General features: G+C 32.2%; 7 protein-coding genes across 13 annotated transcripts in view; 4 read left to right on the forward strand and 3 right to left on the reverse strand.

Annotated features, from left to right (window-relative positions):
• The window catches only part of LOC136773213 (tubulin monoglutamylase TTLL4-like), a 111,013-nt gene extending 109,947 nt beyond the window's left edge, over window positions 1-1,066 (reverse strand). For 2 of the 5 annotated variants that reach the window (XM_066726676.1, XM_066726677.1), the window contains exons 1-2: window positions 520-896; window positions 267-330 (exon numbers count right to left, since the gene is read on the reverse strand). The gene's annotated coding sequence lies outside the window, so the exon portion shown is untranslated. Of the gene's footprint in view, window positions 1-262; window positions 331-519; window positions 897-1,026 lie in introns of those variants that run through there. The other 3 variants (XM_066726675.1, XM_066726679.1, XM_066726678.1) reach the window with 3 other exon arrangements.
• A 281-nt stretch (window positions 1,067-1,347) lies between these two features.
• Window positions 1,348-2,683, forward strand: LOC136773845 (cilia- and flagella- associated protein 210-like). The gene is made up of 5 exons (XM_066727758.1): window positions 1,348-1,419; window positions 1,510-1,683; window positions 1,765-1,959; window positions 2,033-2,338; window positions 2,402-2,683. Exons 1-5 carry the CDS (start codon window positions 1,348-1,350, stop codon window positions 2,681-2,683), a joined length of 1,029 nt encoding a protein of 342 aa, XP_066583855.1.
• A 181-nt stretch (window positions 2,684-2,864) lies between these two features.
• LOC136773214 (DNA ligase 1-like) lies at window positions 2,865-3,535 on the forward strand. The gene is made up of 3 exons (XM_066726683.1): window positions 2,865-3,112; window positions 3,215-3,382; window positions 3,446-3,535. The coding sequence occupies exons 1-3, from the start codon at window positions 2,882-2,884 to the stop codon at window positions 3,479-3,481; spliced, it is 435 nt and encodes a 144-aa protein (XP_066582780.1). The 5' UTR covers window positions 2,865-2,881; the 3' UTR covers window positions 3,482-3,535.
• Window positions 3,536-3,757: 222 nt separating this feature from the next.
• Window positions 3,758-5,345, forward strand: LOC136773846 (mitochondrial 2-oxoglutarate/malate carrier protein-like). Its single transcript, XM_066727759.1, has 8 exons — window positions 3,758-3,816; window positions 3,904-4,017; window positions 4,095-4,310; window positions 4,396-4,532; window positions 4,609-4,779; window positions 4,890-4,989; window positions 5,075-5,254; window positions 5,315-5,345. The coding sequence occupies exons 1-8, from the start codon at window positions 3,758-3,760 to the stop codon at window positions 5,343-5,345; spliced, it is 1,008 nt and encodes a 335-aa protein (XP_066583856.1).
• Window positions 5,346-5,470: 125 nt separating this feature from the next.
• LOC136773847 (mitochondrial 2-oxoglutarate/malate carrier protein-like) lies at window positions 5,471-6,559 on the reverse strand. The gene is made up of 5 exons (XM_066727760.1): window positions 6,375-6,559; window positions 6,163-6,296; window positions 5,906-6,076; window positions 5,734-5,833; window positions 5,471-5,663 (listed from the first exon to the last, which is right to left on the reverse strand). The coding sequence occupies exons 1-5, from the start codon at window positions 6,557-6,559 to the stop codon at window positions 5,471-5,473; spliced, it is 783 nt and encodes a 260-aa protein (XP_066583857.1).
• A 339-nt stretch (window positions 6,560-6,898) lies between these two features.
• Window positions 6,899-10,886, reverse strand: LOC136773848 (IQ motif-containing protein H-like). Its single transcript, XM_066727761.1, has 9 exons — window positions 10,857-10,886; window positions 10,205-10,377; window positions 9,717-10,109; window positions 9,135-9,636; window positions 8,529-9,066; window positions 7,828-8,460; window positions 7,482-7,737; window positions 7,223-7,400; window positions 6,899-7,162 (listed from the first exon to the last, which is right to left on the reverse strand). The coding sequence occupies exons 1-9, from the start codon at window positions 10,884-10,886 to the stop codon at window positions 6,899-6,901; spliced, it is 2,967 nt and encodes a 988-aa protein (XP_066583858.1).
• LOC136773364 (dymeclin) lies at window positions 10,852-14,545 on the forward strand. Of its 3 annotated transcripts, none has more exons than XM_066726997.1 (11): window positions 10,852-11,253; window positions 11,331-11,631; window positions 11,708-11,914; window positions 12,001-12,245; window positions 12,321-12,536; window positions 12,589-12,767; window positions 12,859-12,984; window positions 13,044-13,157; window positions 13,222-13,437; window positions 13,503-13,802; window positions 13,867-14,545. In XM_066726997.1, exons 2-11 carry the CDS (start codon window positions 11,345-11,347, stop codon window positions 14,035-14,037), a joined length of 2,061 nt encoding a protein of 686 aa, XP_066583094.1. In that variant the 5' UTR covers window positions 10,852-11,253; window positions 11,331-11,344; the 3' UTR covers window positions 14,038-14,545. The 3 variants fall into 3 exon arrangements, with proteins under 3 accessions (XP_066583094.1, XP_066583093.1, XP_066583095.1); XM_066726996.1 differs by having other exon boundaries at window positions 11,328-11,631; window positions 13,867-14,544; XM_066726998.1 differs by having other exon boundaries at window positions 10,860-10,931; window positions 11,328-11,631.
• The last annotated feature ends 172 nt before the right edge of the window (window positions 14,546-14,717 follow it).

Raw genomic sequence — 14,717 nt, forward strand, 5'->3', positions numbered from 1 at the left:
GCTTAGCATCCCAGAAACTACGCAATTTAGTCCAGTATAGTAGAAAATAAGTATGCATGAACATATCGATGAGAAATTTTTAAATTACAGTCAAGTTTTATTACACTTCAAATTATATCATCTGATTTCCAAATAAAATACTTCGAACAACGGTTAGGCCGTTCAGTTAAAAAATAGTAGTGGCTTGGCCGCATTATTTTTCTTGGTATTAATTTTTTCGCTGCCGAGATACTACTATGTCTCTTAGTAAAAGATAACGTACTTACTTTTCTTGATTATATGAAAACACTCCACAGGGATCCTTCACGTTTAACCAACCATATAGTACATCTGAAATTTTAAAAAAGAATAAATTATGTTATCTAATATTGAAAGTTCGACGAGTGTTCCAATGTTATCTTTAAATGAAAATCGATTATTCTCGCGATCACGTGCGAATTATCAAAGGTATCAATTGGTACCAAGCAGTAGAAGGTTAGAATCGTATACACTATATATAACATTCGAAACTTTGCTAACCTCGTTAAGATTCACCCATGCTCGTAGTTTTAATTGCTGTTAAAAGGTGATAAGTTATTGATTTGCCAAAACCGGTTCAGCGTGCGGTATATCGAGCACTGAAGTAAACCAATCCGTCAAATTATACGCAAACAATATATGCTATAGATGGAAATTTAAAATAAGGTTAGCGTCACATAAAATTCCATAATTAACGGATTAAAATCACTTTCAGTCATTAGATGAATTAATCGAGCTGCAACAATGGTAAAAGATTCAACGTTCACTCAGACAGGTAACTGATATATGCAATATTCGAATTTAAAAATTGATTGACGATCTAAAGCTGTTTACGAACATTGGCGGCTCACGTGTAGCGTCTAGTAAATACGAGTGATATGACCAGAATATGGACTATTGCGAGGAATCAGAGGATGCCTGAGGCTTTCCAGTACCAAGGGGGCAACGGGCAAAGGTAAATATCAGCCAGAAATACGTGAAATACGCCTAAAAATTACTAATACTCACTTTTCAGCTAGCAAAACCGCCACCCAGCTGTAGCACGTGCTGTCACTATACACATATACGCGAGCGCTTCGCGGTCATCTTGTGAAGCTCTTCCCTTTCCCACCGCGTAAAATGCTGGTAAAGTAGAGCTGTCGGTAAAGTCGATATCTATTTTATTTCTGATTAGGATAACTCTATGTTACTATAGTAACACAGTAGTATAGATATAACTTTTAAGAGAACCTTTTTACTAATCTGTCCCTGTCCATTAGTAGCGCGTGTTTCTCTCACTATAATGCTACTTTGATCATATAAATAATCTTTATTTTTTATCCTGCAAATATGACATTAGGTCAACAAAAATTACAATCGACTTATTGTTTAAAGAACGAGCAGATGCAACAAAATACTCCGGTAAGTCTGTAGGAATATATTTTAATATTTTTTTAATAAGACTCTAGATTTAATACACTTAATATCATAATTAATACATGAAATACTTAGGTTTCTAAAAGACCCCGTGTTTTGATAGTTCCAAAATCTGCTTACCAGCGACTTATAAATTACACGACAGAAAATAAGAGACGCGCAGCGGAAAAGGAAAAGGCAGAGAAAAAAGCTGCGGATTTGAAGAAAGCTGCTTACGAAGCTTCTAAAAATTGGGATAATACAATAGAAGTACTTTCAAGCTTTAAAACGATGATCATCTGTTCTCTCATTTTTCAGATAACTTTTTATTTATTTCTTTATTTTGCACAGAATATTAGAAAAAGGCGAGAAGCTGATTTATTATCTAGAAAAAAGAAAAATGAAGAAGCGGGTCGTAGATTTCTTGAGGAAATGACATTAAAAAATGCGGCCGAGAGAGAAAAAACTATAAAGGAAGCAAGAAAACTGCTTCTTTACACTAAACCACTCTGTAGAAGAATTAATTCGGCCCTTTTTACGTCTGAGGTGTTTAAATCGATTTCGTATTTTATACATAATAACTTTAAATTTATTCTCAAACAATTGTCATATTTTCTAGACCTTGAGAGAACTGGACACGCAAGTGGAATTTCGACAATTACTTAGAGAAATGGACAAGACGATGAATGACAAATTTGTAAAATTTTTAAGAGAAAACTCGGAGAAACTCGAAAATGAGGAAAAAATCAAAAATGAAGATAAAATGAATGCGAATAATTTTTACGCTTTTCAACTGAGGCAGCAAATGGAGGAAACCAAAAAAATGCATGATAGGAAAGAAAATATGAAAAAGGAATTTGACAAACGAGAATTGAAAAGGATATTAAGGGAGAATAAACAATTAGAGGAGGCCAGAATAAAAAAAGTAATGCTTTTATGGTTAAAAAATTAATAGTAGCGTACATTTTTATCTCACTTAGAATTTTAGGAAGCTTCGAGGAAGAAAGAACTCGCCGAATCCATTTTATCCGCCATAAAGGAAAAGAGAAGATTAGAGGCGGAAAGAAGAAAGCGAGAGGAATTTAAAGATAGAGAGATTGAAATTTTGTCAAAGGCTAAAATTAAGGTCAATAAGCTCCTTAAAGAAATTTTTAAGGAAGAGCAACAAGCGGTTGAACTTCGCTCGCAAGCTGTTATAGGTAAGCAAATAGGCAACTTTGCTGCCAAGGCCGTGAAAGAACGAAAATCTAAAACAAAGTTAATACTATGATTTTCCTTTATTGATACATTTAACAAATAATCTATTGAAGTCCAAACCTATAGAGTATATTTACTATCCACAATTATTATTTATTTTATAAAATATGTAGAACACCATCCCATAAAATTAATGGAGGCTAAGGAAAAGCAGATAGAAGAAAACTTCCAAAAAGCTGTAAAGGAGAAAGAAGCCGAAACACTGGAACGAATGAAAGCAAAGAAAGATCATGATGAAGCAATGAAAAAGGAAATTGAAAAGTACCGATTGGAGGTAGAGGAAAGAAAAGCAAGAGAAATTCAAAAACAAAAGGAGTATGGGCATTGGGAGATGATGCAAAGATTTAAAAAGAGCGAATTTGATAAAAACGTGGAATTGGAAAATAAGAAAAAAGATTTGGAACAAAAGATGAAATATGCGAAGGAGCTTGACGAAATTGTTGTAAGTAAAAATAAATGATACAATATATATATATTAACAGTGATCAAATTTAAGGGATAGAGGTTAAAAATAATGCTATATACATGTTTTTAATTATCTTAGGCTGAGAAGAAGGCTAATCAAGAACGTGAAAAATTGTTTGACGAAGAATCAGAAATACTGCAAAAGACAATTGTTAACGAAAATAAAAGAATTTTAGAATATGCTGAAGAAGTATTGGAGGAGAGTAAAGGAATAAGACCCCTTTATCCAATCCTAAAAGAAATTAAGGTGAGAAATTAAACGTTAAACATATTTAGGATTATCTTTATTCTCTTAAATTGTGATTTGTAGAAATGCAAGAAAGAAATGGGTATATTAATTGCCTGATCAAAAATTAAGAATACGCCGACCAGTATATGGACCAGTGTACCGTAAAACCTTATGAGAAAATTAACTTATTTATTTGTAACATATTAAATGAAAATGTTAAAAATCAAAAATAAAATTTTCTCAACCACGCATAACCCTACAATATTTTCTCGAATTCTGTCAAACGTCGCTAATTGCTAAAGCATAAAAATCCATAAGGAGTACTTTCATGTGTTTCTATGTCCAGATTCGGGCGAATGATTTGATAGGATTTTTTTAGTTACTTATGTGTGTATGTCATACTTTCAAAAAACATATATTATATGTTACACGAAGTATACACTTTTAAAACAGTACAGAAAGTGTAGGGGAATCAAAAACAGACGTAATAACACTTCGAGGAGGTTAATTTAGAAAATATTTTCTGTATAAATTTTTAGAATGTCAGATCTCTATAGAAAAAGTTTGAAAGGAGATGATGATAAGAACAAAAAGGAGGAGAAGAAGAAAGTGGTGCCAGTTTATTTCAACTTTTTAAATGCTGGACTTTCGGGGTAAGATATCATACCTTAGAATTTATACTTATCAATGTTTACCCAATAAGTATATATTTTCAATATCAACTTTTCAGAATGGGAGCGACCTGCGTGGTCCATCCAATGGACGTTCTGAAGAATCGTTTGCAAATGGCAGAAAAGAAAACAACAATTGGAGAATTGATAAAACGAATATGGAAGAATGAGGGTTTCTTCAAGTTTTACGCAGGACTCACCGCCGGTTTGGTGCGACAAGCCTCTTATACAACCGTGAGACTTGGAATTTATAATCAATTGCTTGATTACTGGAGGTCGAACGATATATTGAAATCTTATTAAAAAATAATGCAAGTGCGAATGATATTGGGTTAAGAAATTGATTGATTTGCTCCCTAGACAAACGTACGTTGGGCATCCACGTTTTGGCGAATTGGCCCTAATGGCAACTATTGCTGGTGGTACTGGAGCATTCGTAGGGACTCCGGCCGAAGTTGCTCTGGTTAGGATGACTTCAGATGGTAGACTACCACTTGGTAAGCATTCCTTAATAATCATATATAAGCTTTGTAGATTTTGAGATGTTTAATAAGAAAATATATCATCGCACAGATCAAAGAAGAAACTATAAAAATGTAGTGGACGCTTTTGTGAGGATAGTAAGGGAGGAAGGAGTGACTACTTTGTGGAGAGGAAGTGTAGCCACTATGGGTCGGGCAGTTATCGTTAACGTCTCTCAATTAGCAACATACAGTCAAGCCAAATTAATTATAAAGACAAAGTGTAAGCTATCGATATTTCAATTAATTTACTTCTTACTATTTGACTGGAAATTCTACCTTCTGATAATTGCTCAAATTTCTATTCTATTTTTTTTTTTTTTTATTCAACAGTTAACGTCTCAGAAGGAATTGGCCTTCACTTTTATTCGTCGATGCTCTCTGGATTTATCACAGCGTTTAATTCCATGCCTTTCGATATCAGCAAGACCAGGTAAACGAAACTCAATTATTACCAAGTCATTAATTATTAGCATCCCCCCCCCCCCAACCTCTCTTTAGACATGTCTCCTTTGTAGGATACAAAACTTTAAAGGCGAGGGAAAAGCACCAGGCTTATTAACAATGATGGTGTCGATTATTAAGAATGAAGGTTTCCATTCATTGTGGAAAGGTTTCTGGCCAACTTACTGCAGAATTGGCCCACACACTGTGCTAACGTTAATGATTAATGAACAAATAACAAGATTCTATAAAACGTATATTGCTAAATAGAGAGAAAGTCAAATCGAGTATACTTTTTCTCTGGAAAAAAGCAGGGAAGCCTTAACTTATTCAATTAACATGTAATATGTATGACAAAAATTGTAAGCGTAAATACTGTAGCGAGTACCTTGTTTGTAAATTGTCAAATGCTTCAAATTAATATGCCTTTATTGCAAGAGAAAGTTTTATTGAGAGATAAATGTTTCAAATTAGCCAAAATATTTTAAGTAAAATTGTTGCAACTGTTCGACGGATATCATTGTGAGGATAGTGTTGGGACCGGCTCGTGAGTAGTACGGTAAAAATCCACGCCACAAAGCAATCATTTTTTCACTTTTAATTATCTTTAAAATCATTCCAAATAGTCCTGGGGGTTTGTACGGCTCTGACCAGTGCATTATTCTGCAAGGGCAAGATAAAGTATAAATTTAATTCACGTAAGTAGATCTTATAAATTCGTAATTTTATTCACCTAGTTTTTGCTGCATCCACAGGCAGTGAAATTGTACTCATCACAAAACCGGAAAACATGGAGGAGATAAACTGTAGGAATACGTCTTCTTGAAAATAACCTGAATTATTTATAATAATCAGAAAGAAGGAATTATTTTTCGGAAATTTTTAATAAATCCTGCTATTCTTACCTGTATCTTTAAGTAAAATTTTAGTACTACTGTAGGTACTAAGCTGGATACCATTGACAATGGCTGCTCTTCCCATTGTTGGCATGGCCCCTCTCCATAATGCCACGATTCCTTCTGACCTTCTAATATCCAACAAAGCTACTATCGCATTTCGGTAGTTTCTCTGTTGCGCTAAGATCAACAGATATATATTAACAGTGAGTTATAATTATCAAAACGAACTTTCTTCTTTCGTGAGAGAAACTGATGAAGAGAACCTGGTGGTAATTTACTATCGGTGATCATCTTTACCATCGCTAAATCGGCAGGAGTACCTATGAAAGATCCAATAATACCGGATAACATTCCAATACCAATGAAAGCTACATAGTTTGGTCTATCCAAGTGTTCACTGGCACGAATAGAATAACATCGATAAAATTATTAAACTAATTGTACAGAATTGTTGTAAAACTGGACGCAACGGTACCTTTCAATAAAATCCAATAAACTTTGATAGACCCCCAGCCTAGTTGTTGTATAAGTTATTTGACGGAGTAGAGAAGCAGACAATCCAACATATAAATCTCGAAGTCCTTTGGTCCTTAAAGCATCTTTAACCACGTGAGACATAGACAGAGTCGAGGTTTGCATACGCAACTTCACGACGTCCATTGGATGGGTTAATAATTGACCAAAAGTTCTAAAAAAACACACACACACAAGTTACGGCCACTTTACACGATCACTTGATTTTGATAATTAACTTGATCGATTGTGCACTCTAACCCTGCCATGCCTCCAATGAAAAATGTCGCAAAAATTGGCATTTTGTGATCTTGCTGCGACGACGTTGAAGCCATCGATGAAACGTAAAGAAAAATTTTGCGCGAGTAATTATCAACATCATTTCATGATTTAAGTTACATAATTTAATAAGAAGTTCTTCTACAAACGCTCTTGTAAACCATAACCACAAATTTCGATCCTGATATTTATGAATTTAGCCATATATCAGATTACTTTTTTTTCACAATACAAATTTTCATGATATTTCATTGATAATTTTCGAAAGTAATTGGCTAAAAGTCGCAAGTTACTTTCTGGTTCGTAATTCGATTCGGTAAACAATCGATTTAATTGTTTTAAGTCTCCGTAAATTTTTGATAATGCGACAGGAATGTTGGGACTTATTGTTATTAGCGAGCCTTCGGTTTCTAATACTCCATCGTGCATTAAAAAGTGCGAGCCTTCTTTACAGTTTTTCTCATAAGATATCTAGAAAGAAATATAGATAAAATCAAGCATTGAAGATATTTTTATATAAAATTCATTAACCTTCTCTTTTTCCAATAAAATCTTCAGTTCGGTCCACTTATATCTGTGCATATTTTTATGATATAATTGGGAAATTGCTACTGCGTATCTTTTAGTAGTTTCATCCCATTTGGGTAAAGTCGTTGAAACAAAAGGAGTCAAAACTTTAACATCCGTAGTAAATAAATTGTTGGTTTGGCTAAAATTTTGTAATTTAATTGCACTAATTTTAATGGAGTATATATATTTAAAGCTACGCTGCAATGCAATAAATCCGAACCTATATGTGCCATCAATCGCAAACTTCAGCCAATCTACATAGTGCTGGCAATCGCCGTAGTAAGGATAAACATCAATGATTTGCACCTTCCTCTTTCGTATATGATGCAGAGAGTTGCAACAACACTCGACAGCCAAGTATCCAAAATATCCCTGATTTTGTAGAGCTTGGGCAAATTTGTTAACAATTGGCTTTAAAATCGAATTATCCAAGAAAGTCTGCGGTATTATGTACACAACGGTTGGAAAATTACACTCTGAAAAAATAAAGTAATATCAAAGTCACTCTTCGGTCCTAGGAATAGGTTGAAATTGAATAAATCCAACAAATTGAGATTATCAACAACCAAAATCTAATTTTTTGGCAGTTCCAGTCCATTTGGGTCTCTTTTCAGAATTCTTCCCAGGGACGAAAAGGGTAACCACAATAATTTCAGATTTGTCCACCTTAGGAGAAGCTTGCAGCAGACAGCCAAATTGTTCTAAATGTGAGTAAAATTGTTTCCAATTGCCGTAGGCTCTTGGCAATCGAATAAGGGAGGAAACGACTTGAGGTAAATGATTCTGGAGGATCTGCAAGTAATTTTCACGAATTTCAGCATTACTGTCCCAAGCTTTACCTAACTTTTCTCTTTCTCTTCTGAGGGCCGGCATAAACGGTACACTGATATGACTGATTACAAAGTTGGCACAGTGTCTACTGGACTCTCCTGCGTTCAATTTGATGAGCCAGATGCAAACCTCTGGATAGAGAATAATTAGCTCGGCAAGTTCCGAGCAAAGTCTCGTATAGTCTTTAATATCAATGGAATGAGGTGGATGTGGTAAATGTAATTCTTCTATTAACTCGAAAGTAAGCGAGGCATTTAAAAGTTTCTTCTGTAGTTCTATGTTGGGGGATAGAAGTGGAATATTGAGGTCGCCGGCAATTTTTACATCGCATTCGTCTAGAATCCATGGTAACAGGTAGGTCGGCTTCCCTAAAACAATCGATCCCTTCCATTCATTATACATTAAAATGTTTTAATATGCTTAAACGCGGATTTACCTGCGATCCTTTTTTTAATGACGTTTAAAGTGTCTTCTGAACAGTGGAGAGTCCTAGACAAATTTGCAGGTCGTCTAGAAAATGTTCTGATTTGAGATGGAGCGATAAAAGATATTCTTTTAATTTTTGAATATTTCGGAACGACAGAGTTCATTACGTCTCTGTACATCTGTAATAAATCCTGGGTTGGTGTCACTGGGAGAATATAAATAATTTTGGACATTCTATTCCTGCCCAGTGACATTCGTAAACCCATGATATTTTGGAATACTGACAACGCTTTGGGATGGAATGTTCGGCGAATATCGAGTGGACATCCATAAGATGATACGAGTAAAATTACGTGAGGCCTTTTAATAAAATTGTCAAAATCTTGGGCCAAACTTTCCGTTAGCTCGCAGATCCTATTTAAAGAATGAAACATTCTCTTGTAATAATTGGCGTGCATCTCTCGCCTCTTCTTTAGGAAGATCCAGTTGGACCAAATCACACTGGCTGCTATGTAAACCATTTGACCATTTAGTAGTAATTTTCGAATCTGCCAATAATTAAAAGATAATATATATATCGTTAAATAAAATTAATTAAGCTATTTTCATTATTTACCCTATAACCACGCCAAAGAGCTTGAATTATAGTAGCAGCTACTTTCTTTCCCTCCACGGTTTTAAATTGAAGTGACCAACTTGTCAAATAACCACTCTCGTTCTCAAAGTTAGACAAAAGGGAAACCAAACGATCCTTGGTCAAGACAAAATTCAACCCATTTTCCTCTATATTTAATAAAAGTTTGAAAACTTCGTGTGGATTTAAATTTAATATTGGAATAATTCGTATTTTTAAAATTTTTTCTATTTGTGGCTGAACAATAAATATCCATTTGGATCTTAATTGATTTCCATGGGAGTCCAGTAATCTTGTCCAAATTTTATTATTTCGAAATTCGAAATCAACGAATTTTAGACTAACAATTTTTTTCAGTTCTTCCTTCACATTTGGAATTACAAAGGAATCAGTTTTTTCTACAATCTGTATAAAGTCCTTGTTCATTCGAAATCTTACAGCTTTGCTATCTGATGGACATTCAATAATATTTTCTACATCCAATCTATAAATATAATTTGATTTTTATAAAGTCTCTACGGTCAATATATACTGGAAAATCGATTGAAAAATTATCGCGCCTACGGTTCTTTCTCAGATTTCGGCAGTTTGAATAAATTTGCTCTTAACGCAAATAATTCTTGAAAAAATTTTTGATCCGTTTCGTCAAATTTGGTAAGTGCTACAGTGGACGGTGTCGACTCTCTTTGCGAGGTTTTCTCCATCCCTGGACAATCGCAAAAATCGATAATCTGACATTTTTCTACCGTAGCTTTGTCAAAGATGTCAGGAATTATTTCCCACGAAAGATTAGTTGCAGGCAATAATCGATTTCTCAATTCTTCCAGTTGATCCAATTTCATTTGTATGAAATGTTCTTCAAAAATCTCCTCAATTTCTATCAACTCTTGTAAAGCGTGACAGTAAAAGGCTCGAGTTGCTTCTAGGCAAGTCTTTTCACCTTCATCCAACACTAATCTATATTATATATATATATATATGTATATTTGGAAATTTTTGAAAAACGTACCAATAAAGAGCTAATCATATTTTTCAGCCCATCATAATCAAACCTAATTTCCTTTCGAAGTTTTCCTTCTTCATTTCCAACATATTCTCTTAAAAGAAAAATACGTTCCTTCATCATTAAAACATTTCTTTTTACCATTTCACCGCATGACGCGAAAATTTCACTTTCGCTAAGATTTTTTGCCTCAGTATCGTAATTGTCACATTCCATTTTTTGCTTTTATTCAAAATAAAAAATGTGTTTTAAAAACAGCATATATATATAACCACGATTGTCATGTATTTTTCAGTAATCTATATATATGTATATACATATATATATATATATATTATAGTGTATTATTGTAATACATCAATGAATTTATTACGTTACCCCATAAAATCAAATGTGCAGTACTTATAAATATAGCGTGTGCGATCGGAATGAAAAATGAGTTTAAATATTTCATAAAATAATAAAGTAGATCAATTTAAATTAACAGAATTGAAAAGTAACTATACAGTTATAACGTCATATCCGGCAGTAGCAACCAAATTTTTCTCTAGAAATAATGCACACGCTGCTAATAGTGCAGGTTGCACTGGCCTACACTATCGCTCACTCTTCACATACACATATATACTATATATACAATTATAGTACGTAGATACGTAGGTGTACTACGTACGCCATACATATACGTTCACTATACATACACGTAACAATTCCGCATTCATTTCTTTCATGTAGTAGCATAACATTCAAAGTAGCTCCCTGCTCGGTATAGTTTTGTAAGTGCAGTTAATTTTAGTGATATATTATGTATTTTTAACAAATATCAGTGAATAGAGAAAAAATGAAATAATGCTTTGTATAGATATAATTGTCACTGTACATTTTCATCCATTCAAAGTCAGCTGTTGACGTATGGAGAGGTTATTTGAGCCTTTTCACACATTATAATTAATTTTTAATGATCGCATTGGTCAAACTTTCTAAACAAAAGTACACGTCAAAAGTGCTAAATAAGCTAATTAAATATTTACATATTCTAAAGTATATATTCTGTGATCATTTAATTTACCTCAATAACAAGTATACTTCAAACTTTCAGTAAATAAGTTTGTTTAACAACAGTAAAAATACTTTTTCCATGCCATGCAATAAATAATCAGAGTATTTTTTAGAAGTTGATTTAAAGGAAATGGGTACAACAACAAGTCGATATGAGGATTTTTCAAAAAATGTTCATTTGGAGAGATTTTGTGGTAAAGAATCAATTTCACCTAATGATGCATTTTGGAGCTCTTTCTTGACCTATCATATGCGACCACCAATAACAAGAAATGATCAAATAGAGCTTGATTCTCGGATTGATACATCTTGTCAGCAACTTCTTAACAATAATTTTTCAACTGGTAATTTAGGTAGTTTGGTTCAAGTAACTCTAACATGTATAAACGAGTTACTGTCAGCCGTTCAAAATCAACAGTAAGTTTATAAAAGTACATTCTTTTATTTGACTTTTTAAGAAAAGTTTTATAAAAATATTCATTGTTCATTCTAGTATAATATCAGCATGGCAAACATACAATGCATTATTCGCTGTAAGATGTATTTTAAAATACTTGATAGAAACAGTAGGGGAGGAAGAAATGGTTAAACACATTGAAGCACCACAGCCATCTATGTCGACACAAATAAATATACCAACATACAGAATGGAAGATTTTGTTGAAGCTCTGATAGAAATTATTAAAGATACCCATTTATAGTAAATATTATAATCTCTTTTTCAATATGTTTTATTTCTGTATCAATTGAATTACAATTATAACATTACAATAAATTATTTTCTAGTGATTTTACATATGTAGTACACTTAGAGGCAATTAATTGTTTATTGGTTTTACTATCTGTACAACTATTCTCGCAAACAGCAGCTGAGTACAGTGCAGTATATAGGATAGTAATGAGTTCTCAATGCAGTGACCATGCATCAGCAATTGTCTGCACACTGCTACATAACTTTGTACAGCAAAAACTTGCCCCTCCAGGTTTACTTACGCATCATCAAGGTGGAAGCATTGTTTTCAGCATTGCAGGTAAATTGAATAAACCAACAACAATAGTATTTATAAGATTCTTTCTAATTTCTAAAGACACATTTATTGTTATAGCTGGATTATGGAATGTTATTACAATGGGTATGGGTAGTGGTCTGAAAAATGTACAGATAACCCAAAATGGATCTATTGAAGAGGAGGAGAAAAAACGTAACATTGAAACACCACTAGCTAGTCAATCATTATTGCTCCTATTAGTTCTTACAAATCATTGTACTGCAACTCAAAACCCATACAGACAAGCTCTTTTTACATTTGCTAATATTCAAGGTAAATTAAAATGATCAAATATTAAATTATTTGCTAATTCATTTGCTTTTAGATGGACAGCCTCCAATTCAGTCAGGAATTTTTTTATTTAGATTTAATTTAAATGAGCTGTATAAAACAATATGTAAAATACCAAACACAGATGAAGTTACATTATTATTGTACATGTTATTGCATAGAAATCCAAATGTAAAACAATATATTATGAAAAGACAGGATATTCAATCTTTGGTAAATATGACTTTTTATATCTTTTAGAATGAATATCATTCTTTAAAAAATTAACAATTCTAAATAACTTTTCATTATTATTTTTGTACAGGTTATACCAATATTGCAAATACTTTACCATGCTCCAAACAATACTTCTCATCACATTTATATGTCACTTATCATTATTTTAATTCTGAGTGAAGACGAATCTTTTAACAAAAGGATTCATGAAATAGTAAGTATACAGTTTATAAAATATATAGTATATTTTGACGTATTTTGATTTTCTTTCAGATGTTAAAAGGCATGACTTGGTATACTGAAAGATCAATCAGTGAAATATCACTAGGTGGACTTTTAATTTTAGTTGTTATTCGTACAATTCAATACAATATGTTTAAAATGAGGGTGAGTAATAATAATTTAATACCATACTTTTTTTTTATCCATATATTTCTGTTTTCCTTTTTAGGATAAATATTTACATACAAATTGTCTAGCAGCCTTGGCAAATATGTCTGCACAATTCACTTCTTTACACCCATATGTTAGTCAAAGATTGTTAAGCCTATTTGAAACTCTTGCAAAAAAGCATACCAGACTAGAGGCTATGATTCGTACTCAGTCATCAGCGTCTTGCGATGCTACAACTATTAACGTTAATGGAAATCTTGTTAATACGGATTTGGTAATTGAAAGTCGTATAGAGGATACATTATTAAATATAAAATTATTATTTACTTCAAATTTCAGATACAAGATTTAAACATACTAGAAGAAGTACTACGAATGGTTCTTGAAATTATTAACAGTTGTTTGACACATCGCCTTTCCCATAATCCTAATTTAGTATACACCTTATTATATAAAAAAGATGTTTTTCATTCATTTAGAACACATCCAGAATTTCAAGATATTATTCAGAATATTGATTCTGTTATTAATTTCTTTTCTTATAAATTGGAGCAAAAAGACCAGTCGCAATTAGGTGTTAGTCAAGTATTAGCAACAATAGAACAAGGAGCTTCTGAATGGCCTTGCGACAGACTAAGGGTAATAATTGCATTAAACCAATAAAAATGTTGAGCAGTGAAACATTAATGTACTTTTTTTTTAGAAATTTCCTGAATTGAAGTTTAAATATGTAGAAGAGGAGCGACCTGAAGAATTCTTTATACCTTATGTATGGAGTATAGTTTGCCAAAGTGCATTGCTACACTGGAGTGCAGAGAACATAAAATTATTTTCACCGAATAGTGCAGATCAAGCAGCAATAATTGTTTGCTGATATTCATGCAATGACTACACAATGGTATAAATTAAGATGCAAATTATAATGGTAAACTAAAGAGTTTTAATTTATACATTTTTTGTTAAAATATTGATTTTTATGTTTAATCTAGAAATAATAATAAATACTAAATTTTTATATTTACATCAAAACATTCATAGCGCATATTTGCCAAGGATTAATCGACAATTTAAGATAACAGTGATATAGTCTCATACACAGTATTGAAAATTAACTAATTCCATCAATAGAAATTAATGAAGATTATGTATTTATAAAATAATAAAAACTATAATTAATATTTATTTAAAAGTAAATAGAGATTAAACTCGTTATAAAGTTATTGATAAGAGAAGGCTTTATTTTATTTCTATTATTTAAAATGTAAAAATTTTGAAAAGCAGAAAAATTTTTTAAATTGTGGTATGATTAAATATATATTCTTCTTGAGAATTGTAAATATTAATAGGGAATGTGCATCAAATATATATAACTCTCTCTTATGTATATTATTATATTTCATGAAAATTATTAGCAAAACTGTACGTTAATGGAAATAGTATCCTGATGATAATGTATGTGCAAATAATTTAATAATTATCAAATAGAGTATTAAATTATTTATAATGACTAATTTGTTTTTTTTTTGCAATCATTATTATTTTTAAATCAATTTT

This window comes from Prorops nasuta, unplaced genomic scaffold (assembly GCF_024137725.1).
Source record: "Prorops nasuta isolate Cenicafe-Biocafe unplaced genomic scaffold, Cenicafe_Pnas_1.2 PNAS00005, whole genome shotgun sequence".
NCBI lineage: Eukaryota > Metazoa > Arthropoda > Insecta > Hymenoptera > Bethylidae > Prorops > Prorops nasuta.